At 36.4% G+C, this 18,294-nt stretch overlaps 1 protein-coding gene and 1 pseudogene across 1 annotated transcript; both read right to left on the bottom strand.

The window, feature by feature from the left end:
* Window positions 1-1,852: 1,852 nt before the first annotated feature.
* On the bottom strand, window positions 1,853-8,311 carry LOC128027072 (pro-epidermal growth factor-like; annotated as a pseudogene).
* Window positions 8,312-10,973: 2,662 nt separating this feature from the next.
* Window positions 10,974-18,223, bottom strand: LOC128027043 (leucine-rich repeat, immunoglobulin-like domain and transmembrane domain-containing protein 3). The gene is made up of 4 exons (XM_052614363.1): window positions 17,387-18,223; window positions 14,889-15,355; window positions 12,627-12,932; window positions 10,974-12,334 (listed from the first exon to the last, which is right to left on the bottom strand). The coding sequence occupies exons 1-4, from the start codon at window positions 17,500-17,502 to the stop codon at window positions 11,292-11,294; spliced, it is 1,932 nt and encodes a 643-aa protein (XP_052470323.1). The 5' UTR covers window positions 17,503-18,223; the 3' UTR covers window positions 10,974-11,291.
* Window positions 18,224-18,294: the final 71 nt, after the last annotated feature.

The raw sequence follows: 18,294 nt of genomic DNA, 5'->3' as shown, positions 1-18,294 counted from the left end.
TCAATGTACTTGGTAATTTGTACTGTAACACTGAACGGCAATGACTTTAACATTGAACTTATTCACATAATCAGTTCACGAGTGAATCACTGTGTTGCATGAAAGGTCTTCTAAGGAGAAGAGATGATCAGTTGCTGTAACCAGCAATTTGTGCATATCGCATGATTTACTGTAAAAGTGCAATTGGTAACATCCAGAGTCTGTAGCTTTCCAGCCTCTTCTAGAGCAAAACTGTCACACACACACACACACACACACACACACACACACACACACACACACACACACACACACACACAAATATATATATATATATATATATATATATATATATATATATATATATATATATATATATATATATATATATATATATATATATATATATATATATATATATATATATATATATGATACTGTCCCCACTCATGCATATGGAACCCACATTGTCATATTTGTCACCAGGACTGTTCATAATATACATTAAAATCAATGCATGAAAATAAACCTATTACTGTAAGCAAGTTTTAATGTCAGTTTTACTGAAATGCAAAGCTTGACATATGATGTATCGTTTCATTTTTTAATTTTTATTATTTTATGTAGACTATGCTTGTGACACCGTCTTCTTTAGTTATGAAGTCTGTAGATTCAATCTGGCTCGGATGAAATATAGAGTAATTTTCATATTTCCGTTCATGGATTGGCACCCTGCTAACAATCTCTAGATCCTGTTGAGTGAGAATGAAATATGGAGACCTGCAGAGCGTGAAGGTATGAGAAGTAGTATTATTACAAACATGTGTATTGGATATGTGAGTCTCAACCCTACACCTGGGGCAATCATGGGCTTTGGGATAAACCAAACCAGTTTCTGTGTGAGAGTTAAAGTATGTTAAGTTGATAGGGACAGAAAAATGAAGAAAAATGAAACGAGTGACCGCCTGAAAAACACAATTTTAGACAGAAACATTGTCACCCATATAGCTTTTAAATAAGGTTATAGATAACTGGGTCCATTTTTTTTTTTTTTTTTTTTTTTTTTTGGGGTGTAGGAATGACCTATTTTGAAATGTAATTGCTGTAATAGAAGCTAAACCAAGCATGTAATTGATAGCGTGTGACAGAGGAACCCAAGATAAGTATGCTGCTTTAGGAACATAACAACACACCATACCACAGCTCAATGTCACTCAACCCACCAAACACAGGCATAGAGAAAAATATCACCCAGCTGTTTTGACATGTGCATGTGTGTTCTGTCAGTGAACAGAAAATGGAATATTAGAATAAAAAGGTTTATTGAATGTGCTTAAGTGTCCTTTTGTCAAGGGCAAACGTTCAGTAAAAAGCTAAATGTTTTTTTAGTACAATAGTGCCATCTATTGCTAATATGATTAAAGCCTCGTTTTATAAAAATCAGCTTATGTTTGGAGCTGGAATGAAACTGTGGAATATGCAAGAACAGGGATTATGAGAATCATAAAAATCAGGTTGAAGCTTGTACAAAAAGCTATATAAGTAAACACTTGATTGCAGGCATAAGACTCCATCTCAGGGAAATAGAAGCGCACTCCTTCTTACAGACAGGATGAGGCAGCTCTACACGGCATTATTGTGTTACCATGGCGATGTGACATCAAGTGGACTTCCCTTACTCAGTCAAGAGGAGGCGCTCTTAAACTCCTCTGCTAGAAGGAATAAGCAGGTCCTATTAAGCAACTGGTCATGGTCTCAAGCCATAAAGGCACATTATACATAACAAGCACATAGACAACTGCACGCTACATGATTTTGAGAAGGTACTGTTTCAGTTAAAAAATTTAAAATAGTGAATCTTACCATGACAGCTTTATCCTGGGCTTGTGAACCCAGGTCGACATCTGCACTGGTATTTCCCTACTGCATTCAAACAGTCAGCGTTTACATCGCAGTCGTGCAAATCTAATTGATACTTATCTATATCTGTAAAATATACACGCGCGCGCATACACACACACACACACAACGAACTCTGTTTTGTGGAAAATATATGATGTATGCTTTTTGTTGTTTCCAAAAGTAGTACTTGATATTACTATTACTAAACTATTACAATTTCAATCCCTGCTTTATATTTTAACAGACGTAATATTAACATTTTAATTGTTAGCTATTATTTATTTACCCTGTTATGGCAAAGCTATTAGTTTTGTCTGTAACATGATCCTATAGAAATCTGGGTAACACTTTAGAATAAGGTTCCATTAGTAAATGTTAGTTAATGTATTAATTAACATGAACAAACAATGAATAATACATTTATTACTGTATTTATTCATCTTCGTTAATGTTAGTTAATGAAAATACAGTTATTCATTGTTAGTTCATGGTAATTCACAGTGCATTAATGTTAACAAGCACAACTTTTGATTTAAATAATGCATTAGTAAATGTTGAAATTAACATGAACTAAGACTTATAAATGCTGTAGAAGGATTGTTCTTGCTTAGTTCATGTTAACGAAAGTAGTTAACTAACATTAACTAATGGAACCTTATTCTAAAGTGTTACCGAAATCTGTCTTATACTGATCTGATGCTCGAGAAACATTTATTATTATTATCGATGTTGAAAGCAGTTTTGCTGCTTAAGATTTTTGTGGGAACCATTATAAAGTTTTTCAGGATGTTTTGCTGAAAACATTTTAATTCATTTGGAATAAATACTGTCACTTTTGATCAATTTAATGCATCCTTGCTGAATAAAAGTATTTAAAAAACATCTTATTAAAACATTGCAGTATTGCATATAATTTAAATTGATAATCCTAAAACTGATATTCAGACTAATGTGAACACTGCTTTTATATAGCAGTTCAGTAAACAAGTTAATATTAAGTAATAAAGTAAGCCAATTACATTGTGTCATTTTTCAGCATCAAACAAAATAGTTGCAAACAAATCAAATGCAGAATGAAGCATTACAAGTCACCGTAGTGGCGTTACTGAATGAATCAATATATTTGAAACAATTATATATGTGTGTGTGTGTGTGTGTGTGTGTGTGTGTGTGTGTGTGTGTGTGTGTGTGTGTGTGTGTGTGTGTGTGCGTGTGTGTGTTGTCATACCCCAGTCTTGCATTGGCAGAAATATCCACCTGTTGTGTTCACACACTCAGTTTCAGATATTCTACAATCTGCCAGGCCTGCTTTGCATTCATCAACGTCTTTGCAAACACACATACACACACACACACACATGTTGTCAATACTGTATGTGATCATGTAAACAAACCCAAATTTACATAAAGACTGATCAGTACATCCAATGACAGGTGCATACTGCACCCACACACACATCAATATCCATACAATCAAATTCAGTTTCACACATATATCACAAACTGCTTCAGTCCTTACTAAATCAAAATCATCTGACTTGTAGCACAAACATACACAGACTTACACACACTTACCCACACACAGCTCCCCATCACCAGCAAAACCTCTCACACACTGACACACGGCTCGGCCTTCCTTCTGCATGCACTGATCGTTCACATCACATCTGACAGAGTAGCAGTCATTCTAGTCTAAATGAGAGCACGTCATTCTCAAGTTAGCTCTGGAATACTTGATTCTGGCTGGTCAATTACAATATTACGTGTTCAGAACAACTGGATGCAAATATTGTCTATAATGAATGTGATTCTTGCTGATATTTTTGGCCAGTGGTGTGATCCGGTCATTCAGTGTTTTATTTCTCAAACGATCACTTGATTCACCATCATCTGTTTCTGAGTGGAGAAATACAGCTATTTTTAACATATGCAAAGAGTCAAATTGCTTTAATGGTTTAATGTGACTTTCGAAGACAAGCATTCATTCCATTTATTTTATTTTATTCTCACTATACTGACCAGTGAATGATGCCAGACAGTCTTTTCCATCAGCTGAAAGAACGTCCTTTGAGTGACATGAGCAATGAGCCAATCCCAGTCTGCTGTCACACACTTGGGCACATCCTCCGTTTTCATGAAGACAAAAATCTGCTCCTAGGAGACAGAATAATAAAGTCATTTAAGGATATAGGAATTAATTTGAGGAAGTGTGTTTGTATTTGTCTGTATCCTACCCTCTATCGTTCCAGTACAGCTTGCGATGGACCCAGTCCACAGCCAGACCCTCGGGTGAGTCGAGTCCCGTGGAGAACAGCATCTCTGATGCCCTCTCAATTCACTTCAGGCCTTTATCTGCAAAATACACCTGAACAAACATATGACATTTAATGGAAAAATAAAACAATTAAGCACATTTCGGAGAAACATGTTAAATAAATAAATAAATACATTTAAATGTAAAGACTGAAATGTAAAGAATACAGTAAATAGAAATGCGTCCTCTTGCATTTAAATTCTGTGGCCACTAGATGGCAGTAAATGCATCTTTAAACAAAATCAACAGGAGCCTCTGAACTTCACTCCTGTTATCTGGGATTTATCTGGGTTTTACTTATGTCCACTAGAGGGCAGTTATAAACACATCATAACTGTGGCCTCCTCAGCCTGAGCAATCTTCCAGCATGTGTCTCATCTTTTACCTGTTTCTTCACTGGATCATAGTCTACAGATATGATACTGCCCCTTGGTTCCTCCAGAATTGTTTTGCTTTTTTTTGCCATCTGCGTTAATCTGTCTTATATCCACTGTATTGGCAAACGACAAGTACATTGGAGGTCCTGCTTGAAGCAAAGAGGTTCCAGAAGATTCCAGACACATGAGGTCATTGGAAGCAAATGCACTTAAATACTGATTAACTACATGATTAACCCAATAATTCTAGGAGACGAGATTGGGGAGACAGACAGGCATCCTGGCAGAAAGCAGAATATAAAAACATGTTTGTAGGCCTTGCCTGGGGAAGCACAGTGTCTTCCATCAGGATGGAGCTGGTATCCTGGCTGGCACTCACACACCCACCTGCCTGGATATAAAGTCACACACATCTGACTGCAGCCCCCTCGATCTGCAGACAAACAGTCTGAAACAAAGAGACAATTGTGAAGAAAACAGTTACACAGGGATAAATGCATAAGGCTTTTCATGTATTTTGGTTCACAAGCGGCCATCAGGATTTTGTACAGATCCCTCTGGACACACACACACACACACACACACACACACACACACACATCTCCTTCAGCAGTGTGTTCGCATGCATGATTACAAACTGTTCTCCACACATGCATGGTTTAGGTTTTGTAGACAAAAGTAAGCAGGTCATTTAATATGCTGCTATTTACAACAGTGTATTACAACAACAAAATTAATTAATTCATCTATGGGTTTGAATAAATTAAGGTTTAAAATGACCAATTCACAACATTTTAATCCCATTGGCACTTCAAATATTGTCCTCAAACCGAGCATTAAATTGTGGTCATTTGGGGAAATGGAATGACGTGTCGTTGGCCGAACAGTCTGCTCCAGGATGACGAGACAACGCAAACAAGTCTAAAGTCTAAAGCTAATGGCCTCAATCTTTCATTTGCAAAACCCCTGTCCTCAGATGATCAGTTCTCACCTCTGTGTTTCCATGAACAGTTCTTTGAACCAACAGACCTTGTGGCACTGTGCCTATCAGACAGTCCTTATTCTGACATCTAATAATCCCAAAACCAATCATCCTATACTTGCACACACCAGTCCTGAAATTAATTAACAATGTCTGGGCAATTTGGTTTTATTCATTCAAACAATGTTTGTATATAAAAACAATGCTGCCATTTACATTAAATAATTACTAGGCAATATAGGCAGTTGCCAAGGGTTCCAGAGGGCGCCAATGAGCGCATATCTGGCACTACATTTTAGCTGGTGTCCTGTAGAGTTTAGCTCCAACCCTAAGAAAACACACTTGAACCAGCTAATTAAGGTCTTTTTAGGCATACATGAAACTTCCAGTTCGAGCTAAACTCTGCAGGACACTGGCCCACCATGACCAAGTTTGGAGACCCCTGATGTAAGGGTGTCATAGCCACCCTGAAATTTGATTGCTGCCCCACTGGTTCCCCCAACATCACCAGGTTAGGGTTCTGTAAATCTGACAATTACTATTCGCCGTTGGATCGGAGTACTGTCAAATACTGTCTTACTGTTGCATGTAATGTTTGCATTTGGAGCGTTCAACAACACCATTAGATCAAAGAGCTTGGTCAATGCTTTGGTAAGGCAAAATTGGCCAAAAGGCCAATTTAAAGGAAAAAAATGTGGCAGTCGAGAAATCATAGTGTGAAAGGGGCAGATAGTATAATATTGCTCTGTGTGTATTGTAGAGGGCAAAATATAACTGCACTGTATTTCATGATCAAGTGAGTGTGCAGTTATATTTTGACTTTATAAAACTTTTACTTGCGTCGCCAAAAGGCATTTTTGCGTCAATACATTGTTAAAGGATCAGTGACTTTTGTTATTGTCCCATTTAAAACCTCAACGGCCAGTTTTAAAAATGGTATAAAAATGCGCTAATACTCAGCATTAACAGGCCTACATCCTTTATTAAACCACTTTATTAACAAATGAACACATTAACACATCTTTACGGATGGTGTTGAAATGCTGAATCGATTCATTCTGTACTGCTTATGCGAGCAGTATCATACACACAGGCTGCATCTGAAAAACATATAAACGTCCTTTTAATGAGTTTGTTTAACAAAAGTTTACTGCATTATTTAAGTATGTATATGTTACCATGGTGGTGTTTCGTGTTTGCATGAATGACTCTGTGCCCCTTCTATATATTAATATACAGTATACTTCTGCTTGTGGCGAAGCTATACTTGTGCTGATCTTTGATTCTTCATGTGGCTTTCTCTTTTACCACATGCATTATTATGGTGGGTGTCAGTATGTTAAAGGTACAAAACATATTTAAATAGTGTGTGTTATTGAATTTATTGGTTTAACTTCAAATTTTCTAGTTTGTAAATTACAGCGTTATACTGTAAAATTAAGTTTGTGGCCGTAAATGTGTTTACAGTTTTTATGTAATTTTTACAAAATTATTCGGGCAACCGCAGCTGGCAAAACTATTTTGTAAAAACTACAGATTGTTTTTTTTTTGTTTGTTTGTTTGTTTTACAGTGTTAACCATATCAGTTGCACACTTTGTATCGCTGTGCATTGTGGGTTTGAATGAGTGCACTTGATAATGTCCACTAAGGTTTCAGACACCAATAAAAATGGCTGTCCCCTTAAATAGTGCCTTATTTAAGGGTATGGGGACATACAAAGGACAAAAAAAAAAATAAAAAAATGTTGTACTTTTATTCTAATTATTCACAATAAATACAAATATATTCCATAAATTATGTTCTTGAATTTTCATTTCCCGATCACTAATCATTCTCAGTGTCAAAAAACATGACAACAAGCTTGATTGCAGGTGCACATGAGCGTCCGCAGGTGTGAGAACTGTATTGAGAGTTAATCTCGCTGCTGATTTGCTCTTGACCTGTTTAGCCAGGCAAAGCTGCTGACTAAATATGTTCCTTATTACTGATGTCACCTCATTATCTTATCGCACTGTGCTGGCCGGCTTTACCTCGATGCACTATTAGAGCACAAGGAGTTAAATCTAGAGATGCTCTCTGTCTCTTTCCAGTCTTTTTTCTTTTAAAATTCTTTCTTGCGCTCTGTCCCTGACCCATCACTTCCAGCTCATTGATATGTATGCTATTAGAGCCAGTGTTTCATAATCCATCCCCTATTCTCCAGTCATATCTTGGCAGGTCTTCAAATCGGGCAGTAACAGGTAACCTTAGGGCAGGTGCAGTAGTATGAGTCCGGAACGTTCTCACATCCCAGAGAGCAGCCTTGATTCCACAGGGCACATTCATTGATATTTACAAGAGAAGAGAAGTTTCCATAGAAAGCAACTAAGTGATACAATCAGTTACTTTTGTATAGAGTAACACAATATTGTAATGCATTACTTTTAAAAGTAACTTTCCACAACACTATTTACAACCATCAAGTTTGACACAGTTTATGATTATAGATAGAGGAGTGGAGTAATTTTGAACATTGGAAAAATTGTTACAAATAATTATAATAATTATTAAACTATGTTTTGGTTAGATGATTTAAAAGCAAACACTCTATAATTTTATATAACAGTTAAGATTAGGTGAAATCATTGAATTTTTCATTACCAACCTGCAGTGAATGGAGTTTGAATTTCCACAACTGGTTGATTGATGGGATGTACCACTTTGACATCAGCGGGGGGTGGGGCATCCTTTTGGAGTTGACAAAGGAAAATCGCCATTCTCAGAGACTGTGATCTAGGAGGGCACGTAGGACATATTAACAGATTTTTATATATATATTTAAGTGTAATATATACCGTATATTCCGGACTATAAGTCGTACTTTTTTTCATAGTTTGGCTGGTTCTGCGACTTATAGTCAGGTGCGACTTATTTATCAAAATTAATTTGACATGAACCAAAAGAAAACATTACATTCTCCAACCACGAGATGTCGCTCTATGCTGCTCCGTGCTCCTGTAGTCTACACTGAGCAGCATAGAGCTCTCTCAGGCGGCTGTAGACGGTAATGTTTTCTCTCGGTTCTTGGTTCTAAATAAATTCGACTTATAGTCCAGAGCAACTTATATATGTTTTTTTCCTCATCATGACGTATTTAAATAATGTGAAGCATTATTTTTATCCATCAAAATGTTTGCTGTTTTTTTTTTAATAAAGGGAGTTTTCCTTCACAATCAGAATGTACTCTGATCTAAAAGGTATTCAACAAAATATTTAGACTTAAAAATAAATATTATGATTCTTGAAGGGAGGGTCAAGCTCCTTTCTCACTGCAGCTCAGAGCAAAGGGTCCAAAAAGACATAATTTAGTGTTTCGTCAAATTTGTTGTTTCCAATTAAGGTTTTATTTCATATACATATAATGGCCATCTTATTAATGATTAAATGAATAGCTCACCCATTCATTGCAAGTCATTATTGACTCATGTTGCTCATTCCTGTGTGACATTCTTTCCTCTCGTGGAACACAAAGTTACTTTAATGTTTATGGAGCTTTTTTTTTCTTTTTTTTTTCGTACAACAAAAATGGATGGTGACCATGATCAATAACCTCAAATATTACCAAAAGTATAATTAAGATACCATTAAAACTTTAGCTTTATTTCAAGTTACCTGGATCCATTTGATAGCATTATATGAGGAAGAGACCAGACTTTAAATCATCTGGTTCAAATCCTTCTCTCTGCATGGCTCTCAAACCACATTTGAGCTTGTATGTATTCAAACATGCTGTCTCAAGAAATATTGCACAAATAAAAGCACACAAACGGAATGTGAATTAATAATCATATGCTTCTGAAAACTTGGAATTGAGTGCACAAGTGACAAAATCATTTGAATAATAATTTAAAAAAAGTTCTTTATTCTCATTGTTGGAGCTTGAGAGCCTTTGGTCACCATCCACTTTCATTATATAAAGGCGACCCATGCTTCTTAAAATGTTGACTTTTTTTTTTTAATTTTTGGCAGGAGCTATCCCTTTGTAAAAATAAGTGTGCTTAATTGTACTGAATGAGCACAGTGTCCTTAATTTCTTAAAAGTTTATTTAAAAAAATGGACTTACAGATACAATTATTTTAATAAAATAAAAGGCTATTTATAATTTTTATACTTATTAATTATTAATATATATTTATATTTGTATATTACATAAAGTATATTATATAAATAATATATTAATACGTAAAAAAAAAAGTGTACATCTTTTTCACAATCATCCCTTTAACACATGAAGTAGGTTCAAGTAGGCTTTGATACTAGCAACAAAACAAAACAAATTAACATAAAACCTTGTCTCTTTAAAATTACAATCCCCAACATTTGACTTCAATGACCTCACAGCTGAAGTTTCCAGTAGCCCAGGGTCGTCCACCCCAGCATAATGCTTCCACAGCAGGGCCTGAATCACAGGGGTTGGCGATGGGGGTGGCACTGTAAGTGCTTCACCCGTTTCCTATTTACCCAGCTCACACAGTCTTATTATATGAATGACTGTCATATTGTCACATCAATTAGAGACATTGCGCAGGGAATGTGGCAGGTACAGGGACAACAGCTTCCCTGAAGGAAGGAAATTCAGCCCATGTGTCTGCTCTGATACAAACTCACAGGACCCACGACATCACACTGGCTGAATTCACTAACTTATTCAACTGACATTTAAACTTTATAAACTTGTACTGAATAAAAGATAACAAATTATGCTAAAATGCTTTTCTGATCACTAAACTAGAGATTGGCCTATGTGATTATGAATTTACGCTGTCACTCGTAGCATTTGGGACTGGTAATATTTTTTTACAAGAAGTTTCTAATGCCAAACAAGGCTGCATTTATTGATCAAAGCTACAGTAAAACTAGTAATATTATGAAGTATTATTACAATCTAAAAAAATTGATCGATAGATAGATGCAGTATCCTGTGCAAATGATAAATGACACTAATTTAATACATTCTAATGGAAGAAAATGGACATCTGAGTGACATGCATGGCACACACAAAGTATTATTAACACATAAACACACCTTTACACAAACTTTGCATATAAATATGCAATCAAAGAAAAGATAGAGAGGTAGAAAGATAGAGAAGACATAAAAATGAGAAGAGGACAGAGACAACAAATGCACTTGTTGCTCACATACATCAGTTCAGAAACATTATGTATGATCTTGTAATAAAGTATCTGTTTCTGCTTGATTTGATCCTTATCTGACATACTTAACTAGCCATTTTTTATTTAAAACCAATAAAGAAAGAGAAGCTGGTGCCTATTGTAAATTTGCTGTGTTAACCTTTCATTGCCATTCATCTGTTGCAGAACATATCACCAAAAATCAATGGTTCCTATTGAGAAAAAAGAGAGAAGATACTTGATTTAGGCAATAAAAAGGTTTAATTAAATTAATATTATGTAACTCTAGTTCATCATATGTTGGCATACACAAAAATACACAATATTTATGTTCACTATGTTTCATAAAAAATAAATACAGAGTTGTGTTTGATTGGGGGAAGAATATGGCTTTTGAAAAATAGGAAATGAGACCATTTGTGGGTCAAGATGAGTCTTGTAAGGCAACGAGTTTGACAGCATATCAAGAGCTAATCTCATTAAAACTGTTGTTGCCACAGCTTGTCTAATACCAAGTGTGTGGCCAGGATAACACACAAAGCCGACAGGCTATATATACATTAGCACAGATACTCGGATCTAGAGCTGTCACTCTTGTACGTCATTTGAGAGTCAATGCTTGACCGTGAGCACAGGAGCATCCTCTCTGACTCCTGAGTCTGCCTTCTCGCCCAAAGATCATTGGCTTGCCCGTTCAGAGTCCTTTGTTTCATGGTGAGCGTCTCAAACTTTACATACGTCTCTTTTGAAAGGTCATCGTCTGGTCCATTGTTCCTACTACTGTTTCCTTTACAGCAGAGACATAAGATCTTGTAGAGCAACACCACAATGAGAGGCACTGCAAATGCACATGCGATCCCACTGGCAATCATCAGGACTTTGTTCTGCCCATCTTCTTCACCATTATCTAGAGTGGTGAAATCCACACATTGCTCTTTCCCAGACACCGAACCCTTAGCAACCAAACACACCGTGTAGACCTGGTTAGGCATCAGATATTCCAAGAGCAGCTTCCCTTGACCGACTTCTGCTTCGACCGTCTCCTTATCGTCTTTCGCATCATATGGAAAGTAGAACATTGTTAAAGGTGTGTTGCTTGGCAAACCTTCAGCCCTCCACAGTAAGACCGCCGTGTCGCTAGTCACCTCCACTACCTCAATGTCTTTGAGATCAGCTTTCTTTTTGGACTTTTCGCTCACCATTGAACCCTTGCCACCCTTGCTTTGCTGGATCTTAGCTGGCTTGTCTCCAGCAGGTGGGGACCTCTGAATTCCTCCACCTGGTCCCGGACTCTTCCTGGTTGTCAGAGGTGGCATTGTGGTCATGGCAGCTCTGGTTGTGAGCGCAGGGGTTAAGGTAGTATACAAAGGCATCCTAGTCCCGGCAAAAGAAGTTACGGGTTGATCGTCAGGCCGCTTGGTTATGTTTAGCGGAGGGGAAGGTGTTGAAGCCTGCACCCCATCCACGGACAGGGTGATGTACTCCTCAGCATTTCCAGCGACATTCTTGGCCTTGCAGCGGTAATTGCCTGCATCTTTAAATGTGATGATGTGCAAACTGAGGATGGACCAACGGACCCCCTCGCCTGGAGATTCCTGCACAACTACAGAGACAAGAAATAAAATGGTAAGCAATGACTTAAAAACGTACAAATATTTGTAACAATAAGGTTAGAGGATACTTTAGATCAGGCGTTCAAAACTCTGCCCTTCGCGGTCCACTTTCCTGCGGTACAGTTTAACTCCAGTCTTGATAAAACTCACCTTTCTTGAAAATTGAATCCTTCAAATACTCAATTACACCTGGTGTAATTACAGTCAAGACTGTCACTCAGAAACGCGGTACAGTTCAATTATAACTTCACACATCAACACATTTTGACACTCATACTGTACCTGTGTTGTCGACTGCTGTTCCATCAGCTCTGGTCCAGAGAAGGGTGGGAGTAGGCAAACCAGTGGCGTCACACCGCAGAAGCACATTGCTGCCCAGTGATGAAGTGATCTTAGTTGCTGAAACCCTAACTGACGGCTTGAGGCACTGATCCAGTTCAGCCCGCTGGAACAGAACGCCAGCTAAGTTCTCTGGTCCACTGCATGTCAGAACCTGATCCATCAACACCACAGGTATGCTGGCCATCTTGGACAACTCAATGAGCTTGGAAATCCTACAGTCACAGTACCAGGGGTTGTCCTGTAGACCTGCAAGGTTTACAGAATATGTTTAGAAAACCAATATTTTTCAAAACTTACTTTCAAACGAGGCTGTCCGGTGAACATTCAATTTTTATACTGAATTTTAATTCTAGGTATTTATATTCAAAATTTGAATTGCAATTGTGTATCCAACCCATGTACAATATAGAAGTATTCACTATAGTGTACCTCAAACACAGATAATAACATTAAAACAAAGTTGGATTGGCATCATCTCAACAACTTCTGAAATGAAGACCACGGGTTTACTTATTCATATAATAAAACAGCAGTTTACTCCCATTAAATCAGAGAGTTGTAAATCTTGAAGCTAGGATTTCTTGTCCAGCATGCATGCATCAGGTGTTGGATTTTAACACCACAGCATGCCCATAATTCTGTCTATGGAGCAGGATGAAGATCAGTTGACTGTAAACAGGGAATTAGACGGTCCTCTGATGCAATTCAACAGCTGGATGGCGGCAACTGTTAATATTCTGATGATACAGGGTAAATCCTGGTAATATTGTGCTTTTGTGCACATCTTTACACTTGTATGGAACCTGGTGAAAGCACAGAATATGCAGCTGCATTTAAGCAATATCACACAAGCAAAAGTACTGTTGTAGTGAGACTCTGATTATGTCACTTCCTGAATGTTGCAGTGTTTTTAAACGAATTGGTTGAATAAATGATTCAAATGTCTTACTCCTAAACACAGCCTGCAGAAATAACCACTGAACATCCCCTTGTTTTATAATTTTCCATGTTTCATTTACACTGCAAATGTTCATGCAAACCGTGATCAATGTTGTTTTGGCCTAAAACTTAATTAACATTAAACCTAATGGAAACAACCACGCATTATATCATGCCACCTCCACCAGCTGCAAAAGTAAGCTATACTTTTAGTAAACGCCATGCAAGTGTACTGTTGAATTTTATATCCATTGATGTCAAACACACATGAATCTATCAAATAAACTTTCTTTTCAGATGGGATCTGTTGTTTAGACATAAAATCTCAGAGCTTCACACACAGTTTAAAGGTCCATTAGAAGATTAGCTTGTACTTAACTTAGGAGAGCCCATGAAGACACAGACAGATTTAGATATTTAAAGATCACACTTACTATAAAAAGACATGGTGAAGAGAGGGATATTGATGAATCTTTTTACTTTGTATTTCATATGTCTCCTCAAATCCTTTGCAACCTTGTGAAAAAGAAGTGTGCTTCGGCATAGTTAAAAAAAAAAGTACTAATTACAAAAAATATATATATAGTTACTTTTATGTTACATACAGTTAACTTATGTTGAAATTTAGTACTTTAAATGTAACATTAAACAACGCACTACACTTAATTAGAATTAAATGTGCTTTACTACGTCAACACAATACATTTAAGCATTTAGCAGACGCTTTTATCCAAAGCGACTTACAGTGCATTCGGGCTAACAGTTTTTACCTAGCATGTGTTGCCTGGGAATCGAACCCACAACCATGCACTTGCCAACACAATGCTCTACCCCTTGAGCCAGAGGAACATGATAGAAATCAAAAAAGTGAACATCAGATTCAGCACGACTAAATGATTATCATGTCCTTTAAAGGAAAACTTTTTCATATTTAGCATTAATATTTTGTAATTTTTTTGGAGTCTTTAAGTACAGTTCAATAGCGTATTCCTTTAATATTATGTTATCTGCAAATACAGTTAAAAATATACTTTTAAGGTATCAAATACACTACAAGTGCACATTTAATACCACTTTTTCCATTGGCAAAACTCATGAATCCTAATGTGAATCTTCCTTTAATGCTTGGTTTCTTTTGCTGACTCAGTTTATGTCAACAAACTAAGGTATGAATGAAAAGCCCTTAAAAAAAAGATTTATACAATTCTGTCATAATACTTATTCAACATCATAATGCATATGTGCCATCAACATTTTACCCACCAAGAACAATCTTTTGTGAAGCATTGGCACTGGGCAGGATGCCTGAAAATGGAGGCCAGATGTCCACCAGGTCAGAGGGAAGGGTAGTTAGCTTGTTACTAGAAATGTCTAGGTAGGTGATGTTCACTAGGTAAGGTGCTGCCTCCACAGGAATACTAGTCAAGCGGTTGTTGTGCAGGTCCAATGTCCTCAGACTGGGCATCTCTTTTAGAGACTCCCAGGGAAAGATAGCGATCATGTTCCCGTCCAGCCGTAGCTCATGAAGCACTTTCAGATTGTAGAAACTGCCGGGATCCACAGAGGTGACTGAATTGTATGTTATCCACAGGTAGCGTAACTCTGACAGGTAATAGAAGGCCTCCGTAGGCACTCGACGCACAGCTGTCTTCTCCACCCGCAGCTTGACTGTGTCTAAAGGGACGTTGACTGGAATATCTGACATGTCAGGGTCATTGCATAGAACAGACCTGGGGCAGATTTTTATAGCAGAGGTTAATCACTTTGACCAGTATGAGCCTGTGTGTGGTGATGTTTACTGTGGATAGCCCTGTTAGCCCAAGTGAGAAATATTAGAAAGGATTTTTTTTTACATGTATATACAGTACAGACCAAAAGTTTGGAAACATTACTATCTTTAATGTTTTTTAAAGAAGTTTATTTTGCTCATCGAGCCTGCATTTATTTGATCAAAAATACAGAGAAAAACAGTAATATTGTGAAATATTATTACAACTTAAAATAATAGTTTTCTATTTGAATATACTTAAAAAAAAACATTTATTCCTGTGATGCAAAGCTGAATTTTAAGCAAAACGTCTCCAGCCTTCAGTGTCACATGTAACATCCAGTCTGTCACATGATCATTTAGACATCATTCTAATATGATGATTTATTATTAGTGTTGGAAACAGTTCTGCTGCCTAATATATTTGATGAATAAAAGGTTAGAAAGAACTGCATTTATTCAAAATAATAAAACAAATTCTAATAATACATATTCTAATAATATATATTCTTTACTATCACTTTTTTATCAATTTAACACATCCTTGCTGAATAAAAAAATAAAGAAAAAAAAAATGACTGACCCCAAATTACTGACCAGTAGTGTATATTGTTATCACAAAATATTTACATTTTAAAAACATTGCTTTTTTTTTTTAATTCATTAAAGTATCCTAAAAAAGTATCACAAGTTCTGAAAAAATATTAAGCAGCAGAACTGTTTCCAACTTTGATAGTGAATCATCATATTAGAGTGATTTCTAAAGGATCAAGTGATAATGATCCTAAAAATTCAGCTTTGCATCACAGAAATAAATGATAATTTAAAGTATAATACATTAAAAAATATATTTTAAATTTTAATAATATATCACAATATTATTATTTTTTCTCAATTTATTATTTTTGATCAAATAAATGCAGGCTTGATGAGCAGAAGAAACTTCTTTCAAAATCATTAAAAATAGTAATGTTTCCAAACTTTTGGTCTGTACTCTATATATATATATATATATATATATATATATATATATATATATATATATCTTTCTAAGTTTATGTTAAGTAGGTCTGCACTTGTCTGATTCTGTTAAACCCTTTAAAAACAGTAGGCTACACCGGCAGGGTATGATTCAAAATCCTCTAACATGTGTGTTCAGACTCTAGGGCTAAGCACTTCAGATAAACACTGGCTTATAACCCACGTGATAGTTTAAAATCTATTTTTATTCAAGTGGATGGCATGTTTGAAATCCAGTTTATTTCTAATAAGAATAATATGAATATATACATTTGCATACTGGACTGTAATTGAATGACAAATTAAAAGATTTTCAAAATATTTAAATATTTCCTAAAACTTAAAATTGTATAATGTATAATAAGTAAACCATCACTAAGCAACTTCTAAAGGTAGACTATATTAGTAAAAATAAACAGATTTCCCTTCAGTGCCAATCTGTAAAAACAAGATGAATTGCCAAGAAAATGTTTTTATAGGCCTGTGTTTGAGTTTATATTTATTTAGTATCAAGGAACATACCATTACAAACATAATTAAAAAACTTGTCTATTCTTATGTTAAAACAAAAATCTTTCTTGATTCCTATTTTATGAGAAATTATATTTTAATTAGAAGATTTTATTGTTTTATTGTAAAAAAAAAAAATCAGTTCAGTATTCTATGATTGTGCATATTTATTCTATTTACTTCTGTCAAATAAAACCTATATACAATTATGCATAGCCTACAAGAACATTCGTCTGTTTAAAAAAAATTAATACTATGAAAGCCTAAATTACGATTTCTCCAAATGCTAAATTGTTTGGTTTCAGTTCATTATATTTTTCCACGTCTGTAGTTTAAATCTAAAATACCCCCGTTTATATACACCAAAAATTTACATTTTACAAAACTCTATTATAAATGTATTATAATTGTTTTCTTAAATTATTATTATTTTTATTGTTGTTTTGCGAAAAAGTTTCCTTACCTGCTGCCAGTGCCATCGCCGCGTCCGTGGTACACACAGGTGCACTGGGAAGGACAGAAGGGTTGTGCCACACTCCAGCAGCTCAGGAGAACCTGGGCCACCAGCAGACGATACATCCTTCAGTCAGATGAACCAGCGCGGACACACACACTTCCACACATCAGATCCCCACTCGATCATCAGTGGACAAAAACTCCTTTATCAGTCCCCAAGGAAAACCAATAAAAGCATGAAAAGTGCCTCGCAGCATGCATCTTGTTAAGCATGCTAACAGGTGAGAGGGCAGCCGAGAGGAGCGGGAGGTTTGGGAGGTGCGAGCGAAGATGGGTGGGAGGAACCCAGATTAGAAAGAGGATTTCTCAAGGCTGAGTAGGTCACTAAAGTTGAGCAGTGTGGGATGGGAAGTGTGTACGAGTTTATTTGTGTGTATGAGTGCGTTAGTGTGTGAGACTGAGAAGGTGGATAAGCTCTGCAGGCACATGCTAATCGGCAAAAACTTCAAGAAGGTTCTCTCAGCATCATCACGTGACCGCTCGCAGACATCTTTCCATCCGTCACCTGGTGAATGAACTGATTCTGGCTGCGCCTAGGCTCTTTCCGTCACTTCCCTCGCCTCGCGCTGTAAAGTGTTCGGGGATATTTGGCACTTGTGTGTAAGCTGAAGTACAGGTCATGATTTACTGAGAACAGACCAAACTGTTCTGTCTGTGTCTGAGAGATATATAATCGCTTAAGAAAACACTGATACGAAAACATGGCCATCTAACAGTTTATGACTAAAAACTTCTACAGGTAGGCTACATTGGGAAATAAACAGATTTCCCATCAGTACCAATTTGTAAAAACATGATTAATTACAATAGGTGTGTTTATGTAGGCCAGTGTGCAGAGTACAGAGAAAGCATGCA

Source organism: Carassius gibelio, chromosome A14, assembly GCF_023724105.1.
Source record: "Carassius gibelio isolate Cgi1373 ecotype wild population from Czech Republic chromosome A14, carGib1.2-hapl.c, whole genome shotgun sequence".
Lineage (NCBI taxonomy): Eukaryota > Metazoa > Chordata > Actinopteri > Cypriniformes > Cyprinidae > Carassius > Carassius gibelio.
Note: the sequence above shows the minus strand (reverse complement) of the source record. Positions and strands in the feature narration are given on the sequence as shown.